The sequence below is a fragment of the Dipteris shenzhenensis genome, chromosome 22 (assembly GCF_047967505.1).
Source record: "Dipteris shenzhenensis isolate YYH24624 ecotype China chromosome 22, Dip_SZ_1.0, whole genome shotgun sequence".
Lineage (NCBI taxonomy): Eukaryota > Viridiplantae > Streptophyta > Polypodiopsida > Gleicheniales > Dipteridaceae > Dipteris > Dipteris shenzhenensis.
In genome coordinates, this window is record NC_141617.1 from 46,311,457 (window position 1) to 46,333,986 (window position 22,530).

The 22,530-nt window shown below is 42.1% G+C and overlaps 1 protein-coding gene across 1 annotated transcript in view; it reads left to right on the plus strand.

Moving 5' to 3' along the window:
• LOC147888180 (zinc finger (Ran-binding) family protein) overlaps positions 1-19,709 on the plus strand; it is a 35,215-nt gene extending 15,506 nt beyond the window's left edge. The window contains exons 2-9 of the mRNA XM_087393813.1: positions 1,435-1,611; positions 2,016-2,341; positions 2,535-2,625; positions 2,775-2,869; positions 2,990-3,138; positions 18,549-18,629; positions 18,835-18,919; positions 19,446-19,709. Of these exons, the coding sequence (XP_087249939.1) occupies positions 1,437-1,611; positions 2,016-2,341; positions 2,535-2,625; positions 2,775-2,869; positions 2,990-3,138; positions 18,549-18,629; positions 18,835-18,883 (966 nt within the window). The 5' untranslated portion in view covers positions 1,435-1,436 and the 3' untranslated portion in view covers positions 18,884-18,919; positions 19,446-19,709. The remainder of the gene's footprint in view (positions 1-1,434; positions 1,612-2,015; positions 2,342-2,534; positions 2,626-2,774; positions 2,870-2,989; positions 3,139-18,548; positions 18,630-18,834; positions 18,920-19,445) is intronic.
• Positions 19,710-22,530: the final 2,821 nt, after the last annotated feature.

The window sequence follows — 22,530 nt, forward strand, 5'->3', positions numbered from 1 at the left end:
GTCAACTCAGCTTTGAGACTAAGTATCATCTTCGGATTAAGGCGGAGACCATATGAGAATATCGCCTTCTATTCTGTTGGAAGAAGAGGGATTTCATCTATCAAAATGAGGAAGAAACTCTAAACATTTTGTTGAGCAGTAACTCGAGAGACCTTTGGCAAAAGTTTCTCGAGTAGAGATCCATCTAGTACTGATGTGCACATACAGGAGGGGATGGGTGAGCAGGGAGATATCCTCAGTGCAGCATTGGGATGGGAGGGGAGAGAATGAACTGCATGAGATTTAGCGGAGACAGAGGAGGGGATTGGGGTTATTATTATCAATGGAGCATCGTGATTGGAGGGTCATGTCAGTATCTCGGATCATGATATGATATCTCCAAGGGGAGCTGACGTAGATACCATCCTTGTACAGCATGGTACAACACTGTGATTCCTACTACGGGTCACTCTAGTGTTAAATTGCTCCTTTGTACTGTTAGCAAGGAGGAAAATTTACTTTGTCTTCTTTTCTTTCTCTTCCCATGCTGTCAGTTTGCCTTGCCCCGCAGCTTCTTGTCCTTATGTTTGTCTTTTTATTTTATATTATCTTTCTCTGTATCCTTGGCCATGTGTGGACGTTTGGTCATATCTTCAAAGCAGGGGGTGATGTGGGTGGACAAGTGAATTTCCACCTCCACTCAACCCCCAGCCACCCCACCCTGCTGATCCACCGCTCAGCTCTCAGCCTCTCCACTCAGCCACTCTGCTCAGCATCACCACCCCTCCTGCAGTCAGCCCCCAGCCAGCCTGCTCAGCCTCATGATCTCCCTCCCTCTTCCCAAAAAACCCCTTTTCTGCTGGCCCTTCTACTCACACCCCCTTCCTATGCCTCCTCCCTGTTGCAGCACGAGGGCCCCCTTTTCCTGGGCCCCATGGTTTGAGGAGAGATGAGAGAATAGGAGTGGGCTTGGAGAGAGCTTTGACAGAGCTGCATGCAGGGCAGCACAAATAGGGTGGAAGGTACAGGAGGAGTTATTCTTCCTGCAGTGGAAATAAGGAGATGGCCCGATTTTGTGTGCATGATTTGTTTATTACCTGGTATTGTATGAACAACGAAACACCTCTTTGTTACAAGAATGCAACTAAAATGTTCACAACATCCATCTTATGGAAATGCTTTTATTGCATTTTATTTGCTTGATCATGTTTTCCAAGAAGTATATCATAGATTTGAAGCTTAACGGTTTGTTGGGATTTCTTTTTTGGGGTGAGGTAGGGGGAGTGGTTCTGTAAACTCAATGTTCTTATTGCTTTTCTGGGGATAAAATTTTACAGCTTATTGGTTTCACTTTCTATGCATGTGTGAATGTATGCATCTCAACTGCATAATACGATTATTATATTCAGAAGTGCTGAAATGATTAACAGGTTTGAGCTCATTTTGTTTTTACAGAGATGGGGTCTGCTGCTGGGACTCGAGAAGGTGATTGGAAGTGTGATGGATGTGCAAATAGAAATTATGCATTTCGTTCTTTCTGTAACCGTTGCAAACAGCCGCGGTTGCTAGTTGACTCAAAAACTCCTTCAGATTCAAAGTGGCTACCTCGCATTGGCGACTGGATTTGCGCTGGTTTCTCCTATCCTTGTTTGGATATCCTGATATTGTCCATGCTTGTGATCTCTCTATTTGAACATGCAATCTTCTAACAGCTTCAATCTGCCTTTTGAAAGTGGTTTATCTTATGACTTTATTTGCTTTCTGAAGGGTTAAGCATAGATCAACTACATGAAGATCTTATTACATGAATCTTTGTTTTGGGCATTGCTTGTCTGATTTGTGAAGAACGAATCCTATGAAATGCTGTGCCCTAATGCTTTATTTTTTTTCTGAGATGACCTTATTCTACATCACATTTGGGTAGCGTGTGTGATGTGTGTGTGGGTTTGGGTGTGTGGGTGTTGTTATTGGATCTTGTGCATTTGCACTCTGGTGTTTGGAAATGCGTATCGGGTGCGTTTGGTGGGGATCAAAAGGTTGCAGCAACAACAATTATGCTTCAAGAGAGAAGTGCAACAAATGCGGTGAACCAAAAGAGGTTGCAGCTTTGCCAGCAATGGCACTGCCTGGGGCAGCCATGGCAGCTCCAGCATTTGCTCGTCCTATGGCAGACCATATAGGAGGGCTAGGGTTAGGCATGAACATGGGATCGACAGTGCCCTTGCATCCACCTCGTTCAATGGGGTTGGATTGGCCTTTCAGCAACAGTGTCTCGGGTGGAAGCATGGCTGATGGTGGAAACTGGCGTCCTGGGGATTGGCTTTGCATGTGTGGTTACCATAACTATTCTTCTCGTTCAATGGTATGATCCATTCTGTAATTAGGTGAACAAAATCTGGATTTGTCATGTGAGAATCGCTTTGTCAATGCCCCAGCTTATTATCTGGCTATGATTGGAAGATATACTCCATGTTTGAGTATCAGCAAGTATAGTCATGGATTATTTAGTTATAAGTAAATAACCATATTGTGGTTTTTGAATTGCCTATTGACAGTGCAAACACTGCCAAGCACCAATGCCGCCTGGAGTGGCCGTGTCTGGAGGTCCTCTTGCTTCACTGCAGCCCCAGCCCCCGATCTACTCAGGTGTGCGAATTTCTTCCTTGTATGAAGGCAAAGGCCAGATAAGGGACCTTTGGCACCTCATAATTTTGAGACTTGTTGTTGGTTTGAATCAAGGTATGCAGAATATCAAAGGTATGCAGAATAGATAAACATGAATTTTATGGTTGAAGGTCTGGGTGTGAAGCGTTTAGCATCCGATGACTTGGGGAGTGACTTTGTCAACAAACGATTAAATTTTGGTGGAGACTTTGCTCCTCCTTTTCAGGTAGTTGTTTAACAAGGAAGTATGGCAAGTTCTTGATGGAATTTGGAGTGGTTTGGGGCCTTGATATTCAAGCTTTGTGTTTTTTGCCAGACCAATATCAAGCTTTGTGTTTTTTGCCAGACCCAATCGTACAGTTATGGTGCTTTACCGGGCATGGGAACTTCTTTAGGAATGACAGGAGGCGGCAGCATACCTCCTCCTAACTGGGGGATGCAGGCTCCTACACAACCTTCAGGGATGACACTTGTGCCAGCCATTTTAGGAAAAGGGTATTTTTTTGTGCACTTTCTTACTGAGATTGTACTTCTTGTCATACTGTATGCATATTAGGCATGCTATCTTGTAATGCATTAGCATGGTTATCTCGCCAGGGCTTGTCACTTTGTTGCATCGCATGTACTAGATCAAAGTTCAGTCTCCCAAAATGAAAGCCAGGATTGGTTGACCAAGCTTATTTGGCTTGACATCTTTCGAATATTTGTTTAGGTCTAGAGAGTCTTGGCATGGAAATAGGGAATGGATTATAGCTTGGTATGGTCCACCCTTTGGAAGTAGGACCCCATTATAACCTTTGTCTTAATGCTGGCCTTCAAAGAACTTGGGTATCGGAGCAAAAATCTGCACATAATGGACACACAGGTTCTGCCATGCCAAAGTTATTTCAAAATGAAATAGCATGTGCTTTTGGTTTTTCAGCAAATGCCAGGTGCATTGTGATGTGCTGGACATACAGCACCTAGCGAGACACACCTTTTAAGTTAAAAAAAAAAATCCCGTGTGTTGTAATGCATTGCTTCCACAATTGCTCCATGTGATTAATCGATTAGCAATGCAAGGACAGACTTTATCATGATGCAGGATGGGAAGAGCTAGAACCATCCTTACTGCTGGAGCTTATTGTAGACTTACTATATTTGTCTTGAACACTTGTTGAGGCACTACAAAGTGAAGAAATTGTGAAATGTATCAAAGCTTAATGCATGATGGGATGAGCCTAATGACTGACCCCATCCTTGACCGCGATCACAGTTTTTCTCTGCAATATTGTTGCCAAACTCTGTTCTTAACACCCAGCCAGGCTGGATGGGAGTTAGGAATTCGTGAGGCAATGCAAATGATTAGATTGACTTGGATACATGTGACCAATATGCTAGCAGTTTTTTGTATGCTATGAATGTGCTCATTTGTAGAAAGAAAGAAAAAAGAGATTTTTTTTAAAATTAGAGTCTTCGAAAGACCGATGGGTCTATGAGACTGAAAGAAAACCTGATACAAATCACAGTAAGGGTGGAGCTACTAAAACGAGCATCATCACCCGTGCTGAATCCTAAGTCTGATCATACATAATCAAATACATCTGGGTATGACAATGAAAAGAAAAAAGACTAGAGCGGAATAGAATCCTCCGTATGTCATGTCGCCGTGGTTGGTGCATAGCCGGTGATGGGAGGCTGGTGTCCGTCAAGGGGTCCGTGCATCTCGGTCTCCTGGAGGAGGCTCGACGCAAGACCAGAGCCACTGTGACTCCCGTGGGATGTATCCTGGGTCTAAACAATGACGGGAGGTCCCCCAAAGTGATCTATGTGTCCCCTCGATGTCTCGTGTGTCGTGCTACGATCGTTAGGTCAAGGTTTTCGTCACATCTGCGGCTAGAGATTAGACGATCAATGTCACTCGATGGGAAGAACTCTGTGATCCTGCTCTGAGAGGTGTTTGATGGTGTGGCCAAGCCCCGTCGCCTGAATAAGTACTCTTTGTGTCGGACCCCCTCGTGAATGAAGGCCGCGAGGCATCTCTGATTTGGGTAGGCGAGGAATCTGGAAAGGAGCCCGGAGCCGTCTCTGAAATTTAAGGATATATTTAAGGAGTCCAGTAAAATTGCTTTAAAACAGAGGCATCCTCATTATTGTGAATTATTTTAATTTACAGATATGCTGGAGGAGACTACAAATCTATCTTCAATCCTATATATATATATAAAGTGATGTCTCCTCAACTCGACTCCTACCTTTCCTTTCTTTCTACCTCTGTCACCACCAGGGCTAACTTTACCATCCTTGCTTCTCATGTCTTGCTATTGGCTTCCTGGGATCCCCCTCACCAAGCCTCCCCACCAATTGTCCAGCTTGCTTGTGACCTTTGCCAAATTGCCAAGCCTCCTTGCCATCATTATCACAAAGTGAACCATATGGTAGAGGACAGCTGCAAGCCAGTGGATGTAAGGAAGTGGTTTGGGAGATGGGATGTGAATAAATCTCATCACATAACCTATTGTAGAGATGGGGATGTCATAGAGGCCGTCCTGCAACATAGACTATTGGAGTCATGGGAAGGTGCATTCGTTTGACGAGGTTCCTATATTATACTTAGCAGGTCTACCCTTCATGTAAAAAGGGAAGGTTTTTCTTGCATGAGGAGAGCACACTCAGGCTTATCTTATTCTACATTTAGTGCAACGTAGAGCTGCGATGATCTGCATGGGTTCACACCATTTTAGATGTGAGACGCTGACGGTAGGGGGTTGGCTATAAATCTCTAGGGAGCGCACCTCTCTGTCGGATGGAGACCATAGATTTGGAGCAACACATCTGAGTTGGAGCAGGACATCTTCTTAGAATGCCCTTCATATGAGGACATCAGGAGATGCTACCAGAGCATTACATGAAGCCAATCACCCGTGCCAGGTTTGGGTGGTGCAGCTGTGACGCATGACTGCCACTGGAGCTTATATAGTAGACATCTTAGTAGCACGCCATCATAGGATGGGTCCACATGGGACCTCCCTCTCATCTTATTTTCTTGTCTTGGAATTATGTTTGTTTGGGTCCCATAGGTAATATTTGGCACCTTCAATACACCTTGGAAAACTTCTCTTTTGAGGAATTGAATCTAAATACGCTCCATTATATACAACTTAAAAGTTCGTTGGATCGCTTCTTAAAAGTATAAGCTTTCTTAAAAGTAAAAGCTTCCTTTCAAAGCAAAGAACTCTATCTAAATAAGAACTCTTGATTTTTATTTTTACTTCTCCCTCTCTTGACAAGGTAGGCTTGAACTCAATTTTGAAGTCTCTTGAAGTAATGGATTCTCTCCCTCATATCGTGAGAATAATTTGGAAGCATCCAGAAGTAACTTTGAAGTATGTAAAAACTTTAGGACAAAAGGCTTTATGGAGACGTAGGTAAAAGGCTTTTAGAGCATTCAAAATCTTCTATCCTTAGAGAACCTTGTTGTAAAAGTAAGAGATTCCAAAGCCTTATTGATGCTGATTTAGGACTTGTAGTGACAGCTGATACTTCAATTTTGCTTTCTAGTAACTTAAGAGACCTTTTCATGAAAGGCACGAAATTTTAATTGTAACTCTTTTAAAGAGTCTTGCCTTTTAAAAGCTATTGATAAGGGAATCTCAAAGTTTGCTTTGCAAATAGAAGTAAGTTTAGGAGTTCAAATTTTCTTATCAGAATGGAAAGGGAAGATTTTGAAGAAAGTTGCTGTGAAACTAGAAGAAGTGCCCTCCAATTTAGGAGTTCAAAATATCTTATCAGAATGGAAAGGGAAGATTTTGAAGAAAGTTGTTGTGAAACTAGAAGAAGTGCCCTCCGTTAATTGCTCAAAGAAAAGTAACCAAGAAGATGAAACTCTTCTTCGAAAATTCCATAGGAAATTTGTCATTTCTTATATGGACAAATGTTCCAATAACTTTGTTTTTATTTGCAAAAAATTTTACTTAGAATGTCTTTTGAGAGAAGTGAACTCGTCTGCCAAAACTTACGCCCTTGCCTTAGTTTCTCATAAGGATTTGATCTCAAAACACCAGAGTATTTGCCAGTCTTCTGGGTTTGTTTGCAATCCTTTTCTTTATGCTGCTTGGAAGTTTCACAAAACTCCAAAAAAGCCAAGATTTATTGCAGCTGCTTGTGAGACTACTTTGACAGATCAGTTAGACACTGAGAGTCTATGGGGGAGTATAGCAGCTCAGCCCCAAATTATTATAGCATAACTACATTCAAGTACTATATTAAGGGTGGTCTGAATAACATCATTTTAAGACTGAGAGTCTTTGGGTTTAGGTTTGAAATCTCTAATGTCTCGATAAACCGTCCATTTACCTTCTTTCCTTGCTTCTTTCACTTTGATAAGCTCATTTGTCCTTTGTTTGAGTTGGGTCGGAGTGAGTTCTTCAGATATCCAAATCCTAGTACCCTTGAGCTTGTTGGTTTGTCTAAGGATCTTGGTTCTTAAAATCTTTTCTTTGAAATAAATCTGTGCTTGGTTTCCCTTTCGAGTGATAAGACTTAATGTCATTTTCATCCCAACCGATTTGTGGCACTGCTTTCTTGAGTTGGATAATATTTTCCTTATCAATACATTCCTCTTCCTCTTCCATTTGAAAATAGCTAAGGCAACTATCTTGGAATCCCCCAATACGTAAAATCTTATTGTTACTTGCTATGGCTTGCTGCTCTCTTACCTCTGTGTAAACATCACATTTGTCGATCTTGTTATGTATTGTTGCTGTAATTTCCTGTCCCATGGATTTGAGCTGAGTGGTGACCATTTCGTGGACCTTGGGTACAAGGTGTGGTGTAGGAGTTGCAGTATTGCATTGCTGTAGGACTTCTTGGATTACCTCTTGCCTGCCTTCATTCTTCATTTCTGAAACTGTCTTCTCCAGGGAAGCAATGCGGAGCTTTGCATCTTTGAGTTCTTGTTGTAGGAAGTAGATGTGCTCATGTGGATCAATCTTGCTTTGAAATTTGTGAAAATTCAAGGCATAAGGAGGAGGTGTCGACGCCATGGCAGTGTAGGATGGCTTCTTGTTAGCTGGAGTCAGCTTCGTCTTTGAAAACTCCATGCTGGGAAAGACGTGTGCAATCTTGGACCCTTTGTTGAAGCTAACACCCCAGATTGAGCCAGGGGCTCAGCTCAGTCTGAGGTTGAGTTGGACGACGACTCCCCTGCTGTTGCGGGAGCTAGGCGATGCTACGGGCTAGAGAGAGAGAGAGAGAGAGAGAGAGAGAGAGAGAGATTTTATTCTTGTTTTTTTTGGGGTTTTTTGGGAATATTTTATTTCTTGATTTGCTTAGTCACCTTCTTCCTTTCTTCTTTATTTTTTGTTTTCTTTCCCTTTTGTTTATTTGATGTATTTTAGTAAGCACTGGGTTTGCCCAAGAGACTCCGCGGGTCTTTAGAAACTTAGTATAGCTGCTTATGCTTGGGCATTGATGACGACATAAGTGTTGCTTTGCTTGCTAAGTATGTCTTCCTTTTGTTTTTTTCAAAAGTTTTTGTTACCTCTTTTTTATTCTCTTTTGTTTTCTGTTTTATTTTGTGTAGATTTTTGGACTTTAGAACAAAAAAAAATCTAAATTTGTATGATTGGATATATTCTAGAATTACAAAGGTATATAATATTTGGCCTCTTTACTGATGTGGTAGTATGAACAGTGTAACCAGAAAACGCATTTCGGGCAATAGAAACTTTTCTGCCTGAGACACAGAAACGTTTCTAAGAAACGTGGACGTTCTTTTGAAATATAATTTATAAAAAATACATTATTTTTATCATTTATATAAAATACTGTATGAATGGCTGTCTACGAGGTGTGTGCGCGCGCCTCTTGTGCTAACGTGATAGCCTACGTGTGCCGCTGATTTCACGGCTACCTGTGTGGTGTCCATATCCTTTTTTACTGCTATTTGCTGACTTGGTCCGGCCAGTCAGATGGCCATCGGTGTAAGCATGCCCATGGAGGTTATATTGCAGATCAGCCTATCAGCAGATTTTGGAGTTTGTTGGGGATAATATTGGCAAAGCATCAAAAGCCTTGCACCAGATGTACACAAAACAAGCACCACAAAGGCATTTAGAGTACAATAAGGTCAATAAGTTTCCCTTGAGATCATGAAGAAGAGACACAAGCATGTCCAAAGCTCTCGTATGTTCCATTTACCATCATTCAGGTCATCAACAATATTTCTTGGAGCTTGGTGTTGAACTTTTTGCAAAACGCTGCTGATATGGGGCCTTGCCAACACTGGATGAATGCAAGTGGTCAAAATTGTCCTCATCAATGGAAGATATTGCTCTTGCCAGGCTTGTTTCTAGTGGCATGCTACATAACACTTTAATACATCGAATGCCAGCTGGTTGTAAACTCTCTTTTGCTGGTTCGGATGGGCACCAAATTTGTAACAAAGGGTTCTCTAGATTGCACTGGTGAACTTGAAGTCTCTATTTGATATTATGAAATTTGGGAATGCGACACATTGATGCTGCTTTGCATTGATGTAGAGGTGATTGTCCTTTAGAAGCTAGAGGTCCTGTTGGAGATGATTCCAATGCTGGGCTCGATCCTTAGACAAGTTGAAGACGTCATCAAGAAAGACAAAGACATACTTGCCAATGAGGTTCTTAAAACCCACCATAAGTGAACTTTCCAAACTTGTATGAGTTTGCAATGCTGCCCTTCGGATTCATAGGACATCCACCACAATAGAAGGAATATAACGACTTCAGGTCACTCTTGGAAAACATGTCTCCATTGAACAATTTTCAAATATAGGCAGCCTGTGCATGGTGAACTGACTCTTGCTTGTAAAGTTAGAGTGCTTGCTAGTCCACACACATCTTGGCAGTGTTGTCCTCCTTCTTGACAAAAAGCATTAATGGTGCGTATGGGGGATTTCTTGTTTGAATTAAACCTGCTCTAAGTAACTTATCCATGTGCTGATACAGATGCTTGCTTGGCAACAAAGCTTTAAGAAGCAGCTCTATTTTCTTAGGTGGCAGTAAAGACAATGGCAAACTAGAAGTCCGGCTCAAAAGCTCTCGCTCCAGCTAGCTGGCTGAAATTAATGTTCTGGGATTTATGTCTTGGAGCCATGTGACAAGTTTGGAGCATTCTCTTGGAACAATCAGCTTAAGCCCCTTCCTGATCTGGCTAGGGTGTAACATACCTACACTGTAGCTAATAGCCTATATCATGCTAGTTTAGGTCTAGTTTCACAACTTAAGTAAGCAGAAATGACAGTAGATAGTGATAGATGGATAGGACAGCTTGAGAACATTAGATTTCATGTGCAAAATCATCAAAGTACCTGGATTTAGGTGTAGATCCTTCAGCTGTTGGTGGTAGAGAGAGAGGGCCTTGCTGGTTAGCCCACAAAGGGCAGGAGGGGAGCCCCTCTATAGGGCTGTGTGTAGAAGCCCCTATGGGTAGGTGTGAGGGTCAGCCCACCTACAGCAGGGGTCGGTCCATATGACAGCCAATTGGAAGGGGGGGTGGCTGTCTATATAGCCCCCTTCCCTCACTTGTTTCTCATCTCGGTGTGGAGCAGTTGTGCCTATCTATATAACAGAGTTTTCCCCACCGTACCGTGGTTTTGGCCTGAGATCCCTTGCATTTCTCTTGGTCTGTCTCTCCCCTTCTCAGTTCAGTTCATGAGTTGTTTGCTCTCTCTGTCCATTTCTGTTGAGATCCGTTGCACTTCTCACATGGTATCAGAGCCATGGTTGGCTAGAGACCCGAGGAGTGGAGGGATGCTGTTTGGAGGTGTTTGTGAGGAGTGTGCGCAAAGGTGTGGACCGTACGGTTGTCAACTAAGGCGTGTCTTTCAAGGGTGCTTTCAGATTCGAAAGGAAGTTCTTGAGGGTCGGGACAGTGGAGGTGTGAAGGTACATAGGCACGGAGCCTCTTCACATCATCTTCTTGAGCCCTCTCCTCTCCTTTTTTCTGTCACTCCCTCTCTACCTTCTCATCCACTCTCTCTCTTAGTTCAATTTTCTCCTCCCTCCGACATGTCTACCTTGGCTGAGATGGTGGAAAGCAAGGCAAAAATTCCAGTTTTGCCCACCTTCCCGATCAGTCGTCAATTGGATGGTCTCAATTACGGTGTTGGTGGCGGGTCATGATGGAGTCTATGCTATAGTCATATGATTTGGCAGACTTCATATTGATGGGAGTTGACAAAGCTGATCCGCTTGCGTCCAATCTAGGGATCCTGCAGTAGGACCGGGCTCAGCTGTAGGACCATGTCAATGCAAGGTAAGGTCGTTCTTATTTCTAAACTGTACTCGTCAAGTGGTTAATTACGTGAAGCATGACGGTGGGAAAAAGTATCTACGATCATTTGGCGTCCTTGTACAATTGAACCTCTCCCATGAAGAGGGTCTCTTTGGAAGTCCAGATGGGATTGTTAGATCCCTAGAAGTCTTCATCGATGCGGGAACACATTGACATGTTACAGGAACTTCAGCAAGAGATCCTCGAGGTAGGGAAGTAGATAGAATCTGCTGACATGGCCATAACATTGCTATCCCAACTATCTTCTTATTGCGCTGGATTCTATTTGCCCTTGATAACCAGTGGAAGGATGAGTACGTTGACCTGGGAGGAATTGGTCTCCATGGTGCTTGACCAGGAGGAGAGTTTTGTAGATCGTACCTATGATGGTCCCGCTTGAGGCTTTGGTAGCTGAGTAGAAAGAAGAAAGGAAGTTGATAGTTGAGGAACTGGAAACAGTCAAGGCCTCACGTAATTGTTACCAGTGTGGCTAGAAAGGTCACTATTGGCAGTAGTGTCCTCAGAGGATCATTGAGGGGACTAGTGAGCAGCAGGACGGTTCTCCAGTCGCCAGTCAATATTTCCAACCTTTTAGTAGAATGCGGCAAGATGCGCTGCCAGCAGGCTTTTTGGATCCAGATGGAGGATTGCTTGTTTGTGGCGGTACTTGCAGACAGGTGCAGTGGCAAAGGAGTCTTTGATCAAGACAAGCTTCCAGGCATGACCTTGAGTAAGGAGAGTTGTCTCGGCTGACCCAGGTGGCAGTATATTACCAGTATGTATTTTGTTTGGACGTCATGACCTGGTAGATCCAGAGGGGGTTTCCTTGTGTCTTGATGCATCTATTGCCTGATGAGCTGCTGGAAATCCGGATGGGTCAGATGATTGCCAGTGCAGGAATCCAGATCGTTGATTGATCCTTCTGAGCTGTTGTAGACCTATTGTTTCTGGAGCACCCAGGTCTATAAATCTGGGGGAATACACTAGTTTGGACTTGAGAGGGGCTTGTATAGCTCTGAGATACATGTTCCCATGCAGGGAAGCAGACCTTGCACCGAGAGCATTATCAGTTGTATGGTTGTACCAGTTGTACCAGATGGCTTATTGTACCAGTACCGGACCAGAGGAGTATGCCTAGTGTGGTTCTCCTTCCTTTAAGTGTATACCTATAATCATAGAACATACCTAGAATTGCCTTTGCTACTTCAAATACATTTTGCACTTGTTTGTGTACACTTTCCACCTCCTTCGTTATCATCCAAGATCAAGGTTGGTTGCTTCCCCTTCAGCCCACAAAGCCCCCTTTGCACATCCTCCTCTTCCAAGCTGTAGTCACTTCCACGGTCCACATAGCCTGTAGGCTATAAAGTATAGACTCTGCTCTAGTATGTTCTATAATCTAGATCTAGTAATTTGTTTCAAGTTTCAACTTCAAGCTTTCAAAAGGCAAAATATGGTAGAATGTGTACATCAAGAGGCAAACTATGGTACTATTAGCTCCATGTATGTGTACATCAAGAGGCAAACTATGGTAGTATCCAGTTGATTGTTAATGGTGATTAATCATTGCATTCTATGGACCATAGTTACTAGTATATTGTCCCTCTCCCTCTCCCTCTCCCTCTGATGCTCTTATTAAGAATGTTTGCAGGCTCTCTCTCTCTCTCTCTCTCTCTCTCTCTCTCTCTCTCTCCGCACTAGTGTGTCTCTCTCCAGCCCAGCCCCCCCCCCCCCCCCCCCCCCCCCCCCCCCCCTCCCCCCTCCAGCCTTCCTCTTCCTTCCTTTTCAGCCAGCTCCCTTAGCTCAGCTCGGATGGAGATTTGGACCGCGCCAACAGCTCCGAATGGGGGGTAAAACTCCAACTCGGTTGGCCGTTAGGATCCCTTCACGCCCCTAGCCTTCCGGCTTGCTCATCTAATATGTAGCTTCTTTTATCTGTTGCGCGCGGCAATCGCGACACAGTTTCCAGATAGTTCCTCAGTTTTTTCTCAAAATCCGAGAGCACCATCAGCTTCAAAAGGGGGGTAAAACCCCAACTCGGTTGGCCGTTAGGATCCCTTCACGCCCCTAGCCTTCCGGCTTGCTCATCTAATCTGTAACTCCTGTTATCTGCCGCGCGCGGCAATCGCGACACAGTTTCCAGACAGTTCCTCAGTTTTTCCTCAAAATCCGAGGGCATCATCAGTTTCAAAAGGGGGGTAAAACCCCAACTCAGTTAGCCGTTAGGATCCCTTAGCCCCCGCTACTGCTTCAGCCGAGCTGCAATACCTGTTGCTTCTTTTCCTGTCTCGCGTCGCGCCACCTCTCTGCTCCTTTGATCGAGACATACCAACTGAGGTAACCCTGTCAAGCTGTTCACTCTTTAAGTTTCCAATGATCTGAAAATAAATCTGGCTGAAACAGAATTCAACAAACGGGTGAATAGGAGTGGAATTTTCTCACATTCCACCCCAATAATGAGCAAGACAACGAGCAAGACTGGGGGAAAAAAAGCAACAGAAAATATGCAGGACAAGACACATACTGAGATGCAAAAATCACCAGCAACAATGTCTATAGGTCAGCACGTGAGTGCAGGCCCAAGTACAAGTTCAATGCCAATGTATATGGGACAGCCCCTGAATGCAGGCCTGAGTGTAGGCCCGATGCCAATGCACATGATGATGCCAATGGAGACGGCCCCGGTAATGCTAGATGAGAATGCAGCCACATTTGTCCCATCACAAGGAAGTTTGTGGACATTTCTCACATCTATACAAGCAACACTTGCCCAGCAACAAAGTGAGCTGAGCAGTTTAGCACTCAAGTGCCAAGAACTCGAATACAAAAATGCAAATCTCGATCAGACTGTCAGAATACAGGCAGAAAAAATACAGCAGCTACAACACATGGTGGATGAGAAGTCAGAAAGCAAAAGCATGCAAATACCAATAACACAATCAGCCAGCTGGGCTAACGCAGTAAAGAATGGTGTTACAAACAATGATGAAGCCAAGCTGAAGTACAACAATATGGACATACTTGGTGAAGAAGGACCTGATGCAAACGAACGCCGAGAGTGTGAAAAGCGTGCACAAAATATAGTAATACGTGGAATCCCAGAGCAAGAGACTGAATCCCCACTATCACTAGCCAAAAATATTACAGAATTCTTTGCTGATCATTTTGCTATGCAAGAAGTAACAGTTTTTGGAGCACATAGGGTTGGCAAGAAAAAGGAAGAGAAAGACTACCACCGTGCAATTGTATGCACATTGATGGATGCAAGGAAAAGAACAATTATACTAGACAGCAGTAGGATCTACTTAAGAGGAACATCTTACTTTATCACTGAAGATAGAACGCCCAAGCAACAAGCAGAAAGACGCCAGTCCTACGAAGCACGCAAGAAGAGACAAGAGGCAAAAGAGGACACCACCCTCTAGGGACACGCGGCTCATGGGACCCAGAAAGAACTCAAAGTAATGTTTTGGAACTGCAGAGGTTTCCCCTGGCAGAAGGGAGCAGGGCTTAATGATGTGCTTGAGGATGCAGATGTAGTCTTTCTTGCAGAGACATGGGAGAGGGATACGCATAGACTACCTCCAATCAATGGATACATAATACATTCGATATGCCAAACACACACTGGTACAAGAGGGCAAGGAGGAGTTGCATGCTTATACAAAGAACACTTACAAGATAGTATTAGCATATGCAAAGATGACCCTTACAAACGATTCATCTGGATCATGGTGAAAGCAGAGCCCCTACCAATTTTCATAGTTGGATGCTACATACCGCACTCGGGGTCAACATACTATCAACGATATGATAGAGATGCATCAGATCCATACGGAGACTTATGCTCAGATTTGGTGGAATTTAATTCCAAGGGGAGAGTATTGATTCTAGGAGACATGAATGCACGCATTGGGGACACCCAGTTTCAGTCACTTACAGGACATGAATATGACAAAGATAAAGAAATTGAGATAGACCCCAAGTGGCAGAGATACTCGGAGGACAAGGAAGTAAATGCACATGGAGAGGCATTGACAAGCCTAGTGAATGGGCTTAATATGATAGTGCTGAATGGATCAGGCCTCTTTCCACATACAAAAGTTCCAACATGTTTCCCAGCTAGTGGAGGGTCAAGTGTGATAGACTACGCCTTAATTTCACTAGATGCAGTACATTTGGTACATGATTATATAATTGGCCCAAAATATCCAGAATCAGATCATACCCCCCTTTATCTCAAAATGCACATACCTCATTCGGCAGAAACTACAGCCCAGGCAGCAAAGAATTGGTCTTTTCGGATGGACATAGACAAGAGGGAGGAGTATGCTGACACCACTGATGCTCTTATTAAGAATGTTTGCAGGCTGAACTGGAGTGAAATGAAACAGGCTTTACTCTCAGCTGCACATACAGTCATGGGACAGAAAAAGATCAAGAGAGTAAGCACAAAGGGTTTACCACAAAACAAATGGTTTGATGGTGAATGCATAAAAGTCAGGCTGAAAATTAAACAGATGCCAAATGACTTGCAACGTAAAGAGGCTGAAAAGCACTTCCATGCACTTACTCGGAGAAAAAAGAGGAAATATCAGTTAGACAAAGAGTGGCAAGATGCCATTGATTTTGCTAAGAACCCGAGAGGAACATGGAGACAAACTAAAGGGAGATCAAAAGAAATCATGGGAGACTTCACAGATGAGGAAATGCTCCAATATGCCAAGCAACTTTACACCCATCCACATGCCTTACCTATATTCACAGACATAGCTCACTACAATAGCCCACATATTTTCTCTTTGGACGATGTGAATGAGGGCTTGAAGAAAATGGCCAATGGAAAAGCAGATGATACATTGCATATAAAGGCTGAACTACTAAAATGGACAGGGGACTACACACGAATATGCCTAGTCTCTTTGCTTAATGATGCAATTGCCAATGGCTTCCCCCCAGAGTGGCAAGAAAATTGGATAAAACCAATATATAAAGGTGGAGATCGTAACCAGCTTTCCAATTATAGAACCATCATGGTGGGATCCACCATGGCCAAGCTCTTTGGCACAATCATTGAGACAGAACTTAGTATATGGGCAGAACTAAATGGTAAGAGGGCCATCGGACAAGCTGGTTTTCGAAGAAACCATAGCACTGTGGATCACTTGGTCACACTACGGGTTCTAATGGAAGAGAGCCGGTTGCAAGGAAAGCCTCTCTATTGTTGCTTCATAGATTTCAAGAAGGCATTTGACACAGTGCCTAGAAACAAGTTGGGGGAAAGAATGGACCAATTAAGAGTGCCAAACCACTTAAAAACAGCAGTTTTCAGATTGTATGAGAGGGTAACTTGCCAACTCAAAGGCAGAAACGGATTGTCAAATACATTCCACAGTAATATGGGGGTTAAACAGGGTTGCCCTTTGTCACCAACATTATTTGGACTATGTATTGACAGATTGGAGGAGTTGGTCAAAGAAATGATGCAAGAGCAGCAGCTAGAGGGCCCTGAAATATGTGCATACACCGTACTACTGTTGTTATATGCAGATGATGTTGTCTTTTTCTCATACACAGCAGAAAGTATGCAGAGGATGATGCCCATTCTACACAAGCTCTGTGCAGAGAGTGGACTCATGGTAAATGCCACCAAAACTAAAATGATGATAGTAAAAACAAAGCAGCCTGCAAACACCCCAAGTATTATGTTCAATGAGCAGGAAATTGAGAGGGTAAACACATTCAAATACTTGGGAATAGATGTGCCAGCAAATCATAGATGGAATGATTGTGTCCATAGAAGGATAGATGCTGGGTGGGGAAAGTATTATCATTTTGAAAATGACTGCAGAAATAGTGACACTAAGAGATGGAGCATCAAACGGATTCTATTTGATGCATATGTGGTGCAAACAGTGCTATATGCAGTAGAAGTATGGGGAGGAAGCATCTCAGCATCAAAATGGAATGATATTGAAAAAATACAGAAATCATTTCTAAGACGGCATCTAGGAGTCAAAATTACTACACCGTACTCAATCATGCTTATTGAGACTGGTACAAGGCCCATTGAACTGAGAGCACTACGAAGGGTTTTCAAATATGTGAAGAAGGTCAAGAACATGGGGTGGCAGAGATTACCAATGAAAGCATGGGAAGCAAGTAAAAGGCCTCAAAAGACAAACAAAAGCAAGATGTTATCATCTGGTTGGTGGCAAGACATTCAAAGATGGTTCCAAAGATGGAGAGTAACATCCTACCTTGAGATGTCATCCGGGGAAATGGATGAGAAGGCATTTCATAAAGCTTTGTTGGGAATATTGCAACAAAAATGGCAATCAGCTGAGAAAAGGGCTAAGTATGAGTACTATTGTACACATATCAATCCCATCTATTGGGACACCTACTCCAAGGAGGAAGATAATGCACAAAAGTACATAACTATACCCATACCTGCAAATGCAAGAAGAAGTATTGCACTCATCCGCACCCGATCACACACTTTGGAGGTAGAGAAAGGTGCTTGGGGAGATGTCTCAAGGGAACAAAGATTTTGCAAGTTATGTGACCAAGAACAAGTAGAGACAGAGGCACATGTCCTCCTTACATGCCCACGATATGCATGCATAAGGAGGGACTTTAACAACATTACAAAGGAACACGACACCCTCGCAAGCTTGCTTTCACATACCCATATAGCCACTCTGGGCAATTTTATTGCCAAGATTCTTCAATATCGGGAATGTTGTATTACTCAATGTATTTCAGAATAGTTGTTTTCCTACCCCTTCCATAAAAGAAGGGAGACACTTGTATTGTGATTTTCATGGGTCCCATGGGTCGGTTTCTCGGCCCCCAGAGGACGGTAATACATTCTTCTTCTTCTTCTTCTCCCTCTGTACGCCTTGCTGTCTCTCCCCCTCCCTACTTTGTGGGGAAAAATAATATTTTACAAAGAGGATGTACCTGACATACCTCGATTTTTTTCCAGATGGCGCATGTACTGGTGCTCGTGCAATATGTATGAGTACCACCTTGCTCATAGAATCCAAATGCGGTCTGTAAGGGTGTCTTGTGAACATCTTTAGGCGCTACCGAACATGATAATGTCCACTCTTTAAATTACTGTACTCAATATTGTAGCTCCTTCATAGCTACTCCTTAGAGCTAGCCAAAAACAGTTATTCTTATGGAACCTCAATTCTGGGCCTGTCTTTTGTAGTGTCCCCAATAAAGTTTTTAAATATTGGCAAACTTTCCCTCGAAGCCTTGAAAGGGTCCGATCTCTATCTGGAGTCTTGCGAGCCTATGAAGGATCCCTTTTTCTATAACAATCCTTCCTGGCTGCCTTTCATGTCTTTAGATTATGCTTCTTTCTATGTTGTGCTGTTTTTAATAATCTTCATGAAAGGTTGACACACTCTGCTAACAACACCCTCCTTTTAGCTTGTCCTCTTTTTATAAGTTTTGGCTTATTCTGGGGATTTTCTACAATGTCGATAAGATGGGAAGAAAAATTAAATTTAAAGAGGGATTTTTGGGCACCCCTAGGTTTGAATACATGTTTTCATGTTGTGCGCACGTTCATGCGAAGTACTGTGTCCTGATCGCAGTGCAAAGCAGTGGCGCTCGGGAGATTGGATGTGTGCTGGCTGCAACAATCACAACTTTGCATCCCGTGCTACTTGCAATCGGTAGTGTATGCGGAATAGTTTTAGTTTTGGGGATCAAGAATCATTCTCAAGGCTTCCTTAATATGAGTTGTGAATAGATCCTCAACAATGATTCATTTAAGCTCCATGTCAAGAGTAGTTGTATTACAGGGTGCCAAGAATTACCATCTGTCTTCCCTTTTGGTTGCTATCGTAAGCTAATCACTTTAATGTAAACTTTTATCAGGTGTGGTGGACATAAGGAAACGATGACCCAACTTTTACCTGTTGCTTGATGCTGCAATGTCTTCAGATTTGGTCCCAGCAGGCAGGTACAATTTCTGGTTATCGTGGTTGTAATCTAAGTTTTCCATGAGACACAAGCAGATATGAATTCCTAACTGCAGGTCAATTTTTGACAAATGATCCCATTCTGGAGCTTTTCTGAGCTAAAACTATAACATAGCCTTTGTAAAACAAGATCCTTCAATGTTAGTTCAATCTGAAATTATAAATTTGGATAATTGCATATCAATTCCAACTAAGCACATTCAGGTTTTCATTGAATTGTAAGTCTAGTGGTAATGATGTAGCTTACGCATCCTCACGAGGTTGTATAAATAAGAGTTTTACAGGTGCATCCTGGAATGCTTTAAAGCATGGTGCATTAGGAAGAGCTGATTTCCTGGGGTAGTCTGGTGTTTAACTGTTACCTATGTGTCTTTTGTTTATATGTATGTTTGTATTTCACTTTCCTTGTCTTCCTAAGGTTTGAAGAATGTGAAAGGATTTTTGTAGTAGCAATGTTATGTGGTGGTCTGATGGTGAGTTTTGTTCTGTTTCTTGCTTTTTGAACAGTGTGGTGGCAATTGTTGAATAACATTTGCAACACTTCTTTGTGGATCTTTCGACAGCTTTGTGATGAACAAGCTGACATCACCATCGGGTGTACCTAAGTTTCCACGTTGTATTTTACTTGCCTAGTTCTTAAGGTTTGAGTATTTATTTTAAATTGGGCTTTTGCAGTGATAAAGTTGTGTTCTTTCTTTCAAAGGCCATTTAGATATTATGGTTTTGAACCAATGTCTCTAAAAAAAAAAAAAAATCAAATAGTAAGTTGTATTTTGATGTTTTTTTAGAGGACCTTTGTATCTTTGTTTAATGGTTTTAACTATGAAATCTATTAGCTAATTAGCAAAAATTGACAGTAATCGAGGATTCAAACCTTGAAAGGTTTGAGTCTATATGAACACTCATTTGATGTGATGTTGTCCATGGTAGATGTTGGATGGGATGTAGGAAATATGATGGACCAAAATGGCCTCATATGTATTTGATTCTAGGTTAATGTACCAAAAAATTCGTCTTATTATCTATAGGGCCTCTTGATTAGTGCGTTACAGGTGCAAACAAGTAGTTTTAGAAGGTCCATATCTTGGATGGAATGTGTACATCTTACAAATGGTCGTTGTACGAAGACTTTGTATAAATGGATGCTCAAGTATGTGTGGGTGTGTGGATTTGTATGTGTGAGCATATTTTTATACTATGGTTTACACCCACTGTTGGGCGCTGATGACGTCAGTGGGGATGTCATAGTAGCTAGTCCTTGCTATGCATGATGGAGTTTATGGTTTTCAACCTTGCGAGTGACTATCATGACATTGAAGCTGCACTATGTTGTGTATTTAAAGGATGAGTTTGGGAATGTTCTTGGATTCATCTAGGTATATTCAAATGGTCGTCGTATATGAGATGAAAGTTGAGAGCCCAATAGCACAAATCATGTTCTCCATGTGTCGATTGTTGTGAATGCAATGCAGAGGCATTCGGGTTGAAGTAACTTTTGTAGGGTGATCTCCCCTTCGTGCTTTGATCCTTAGAGGCATTCATGATGACTTGTATAGTAAGTGTACCTTTTTTATGGGTTGAAGTATTTTTGTAGGGTGGTGTTCCTTCATGCTTTGTGAGTAGCAATTGGATCCTTTGTTGCTACACGTCATGCTTCTAAAAAGAAAAATTAAAACTATAGGCTTCTACTATGGGATATTTCTTTCCTTGTTTTGTAGATTTATATTTGTCATACTGCGTACTTTGACTCTTAGAAATTCTATTATGTGAATACTATGATGTTACTTGCTTGATGCCAATATGTACATCCTAGTATACATGTTCTTACTACATAACCCCTCTAATGCTATACAACTTTGAGACATGCATAATGGTACCAATCCTTACTAGGTCTATATTAGAAGCATACCATCCATATTTCTTAAATGCTTTAACAACAGTAAGAGAAAAGACATGCACACAAAATCATAAGTAACCTGAATATTATAAAGTATGATTGAAGTCTAAAAAACTACATTAGGGCATTGCTCATAAAGCAACTAGTTTTCTACCTTATCAATGGTGAGTCATTCTAATGACTCATCAAGTGATTCACCTTGTATTGGCAATGGACTCAAAGGTCACATACATCCATATCTTTTATTCAACTAATTACATAAGTGTTGCTTTGCTTGCTAAGTATGCCTTTCTTTTGTTTTTCAAAATTTGGTTACCTCTTTTTCCTTCTCTTTCAATTTCTCTTTTATTTGTTGTGGAGATTTTTGGATTTTTGAACAACACCAAATGTAAATTTTTGTGATCGGATAAATTCTAGTGTTATGAAGGTACATATCATTATTCCACTAATTACAGTTTAAACAATATAAACCTAAGAAGGTTCAAACTTTGAATCGTATACTAAAGGCAAAATCCCAAAAATATAGTCGAGGTCCTTAGCCAATATTAGCCAATATTCCACACGATACGACCTAAGGTTTTAGTCCTTTGTTTCGTGGCTTGTGAAATGGATTATCTTTGTTCATGCGTCTTACCTTATTTAGCAACTCATCCACACTATCTTGCTCTTGCATGTTAAGATTCTCCAATTGTCGTTTAAGAAAGGCAACATGCACTTAAAACAATCTTGCAAGAATATCCTAAGCCTTCTTGGATATCTTGGATGATTGAATACATGGAACGATGGTCCATCTCATACAAATGCTTCTAAAGTATGTGGATTGTTTTAACCAAGAAATCACCTTGCTTTGTTCTTTGGTGTTCCAGATTCTTGTTTGGGCATTGTGATTGCTAAGATTGAAAGAAAGTGAAAGATATGACATAGGAGAAAGTGAGTGGCTTGCATCATTAGGGGCGATGGAAGGCTCCTATTCTACTCACATGAAATCCCAAAATTGAGATAAACATGTTGATTGCCTTTTGAAACCCATCAACCCTCTTTCCCTAAGAGGGGATCAAAAGGTTTACAAATTAAGGTTGCATATATGAGTGAAAAGAGTTTGCATCTTCAACTCACCTAATTACACACACTTAGCTCTATCTTTACATAGGCTTCCATCTAGCTGTGTGCCTACATCTCGTGTGACCCACCAATAACTAGCCACCACAATGGAAGAGGGCTCGTCCTTTTATAGCCTTTTGGTTGTGATGTCTATTGCATCCACTTGCACTCATTCTTGGATTCCCTCAATCATCCTTATCATACATCCACCAACCACCATTATGATTGCAAGTCTAGTATCGGGTCCTATGGTGCCAGTCAGTCCATCATCTTGAGATCCTTGTCTTTCTGGCCTTGTAGTTTTGCTTGTCTGGGCTTCATTGTCTTTGCTTGTTGCCTTTTCCTTTGTCATTAGTGTTTCGTCTTTCTCTATTGGCTCACCCTCACCTTTAGTTGTTGTCTTTCCTTTTGCCATTCGCCTATTCGGTTGGGGTGCTTGTTTGGACTTGAGCTCTTCATCCTTTTTCCTTCAAGCTTCATCCTTCATCCTTCAAGCTTTGTCCTTTGTCTTTGTGTCTCTTCCTTATTCCTCACCTTTGACATTTGTTATTGACGTTGTCGTTGCTCATTTTTGGTGTTCCCCTTTGAATTCTT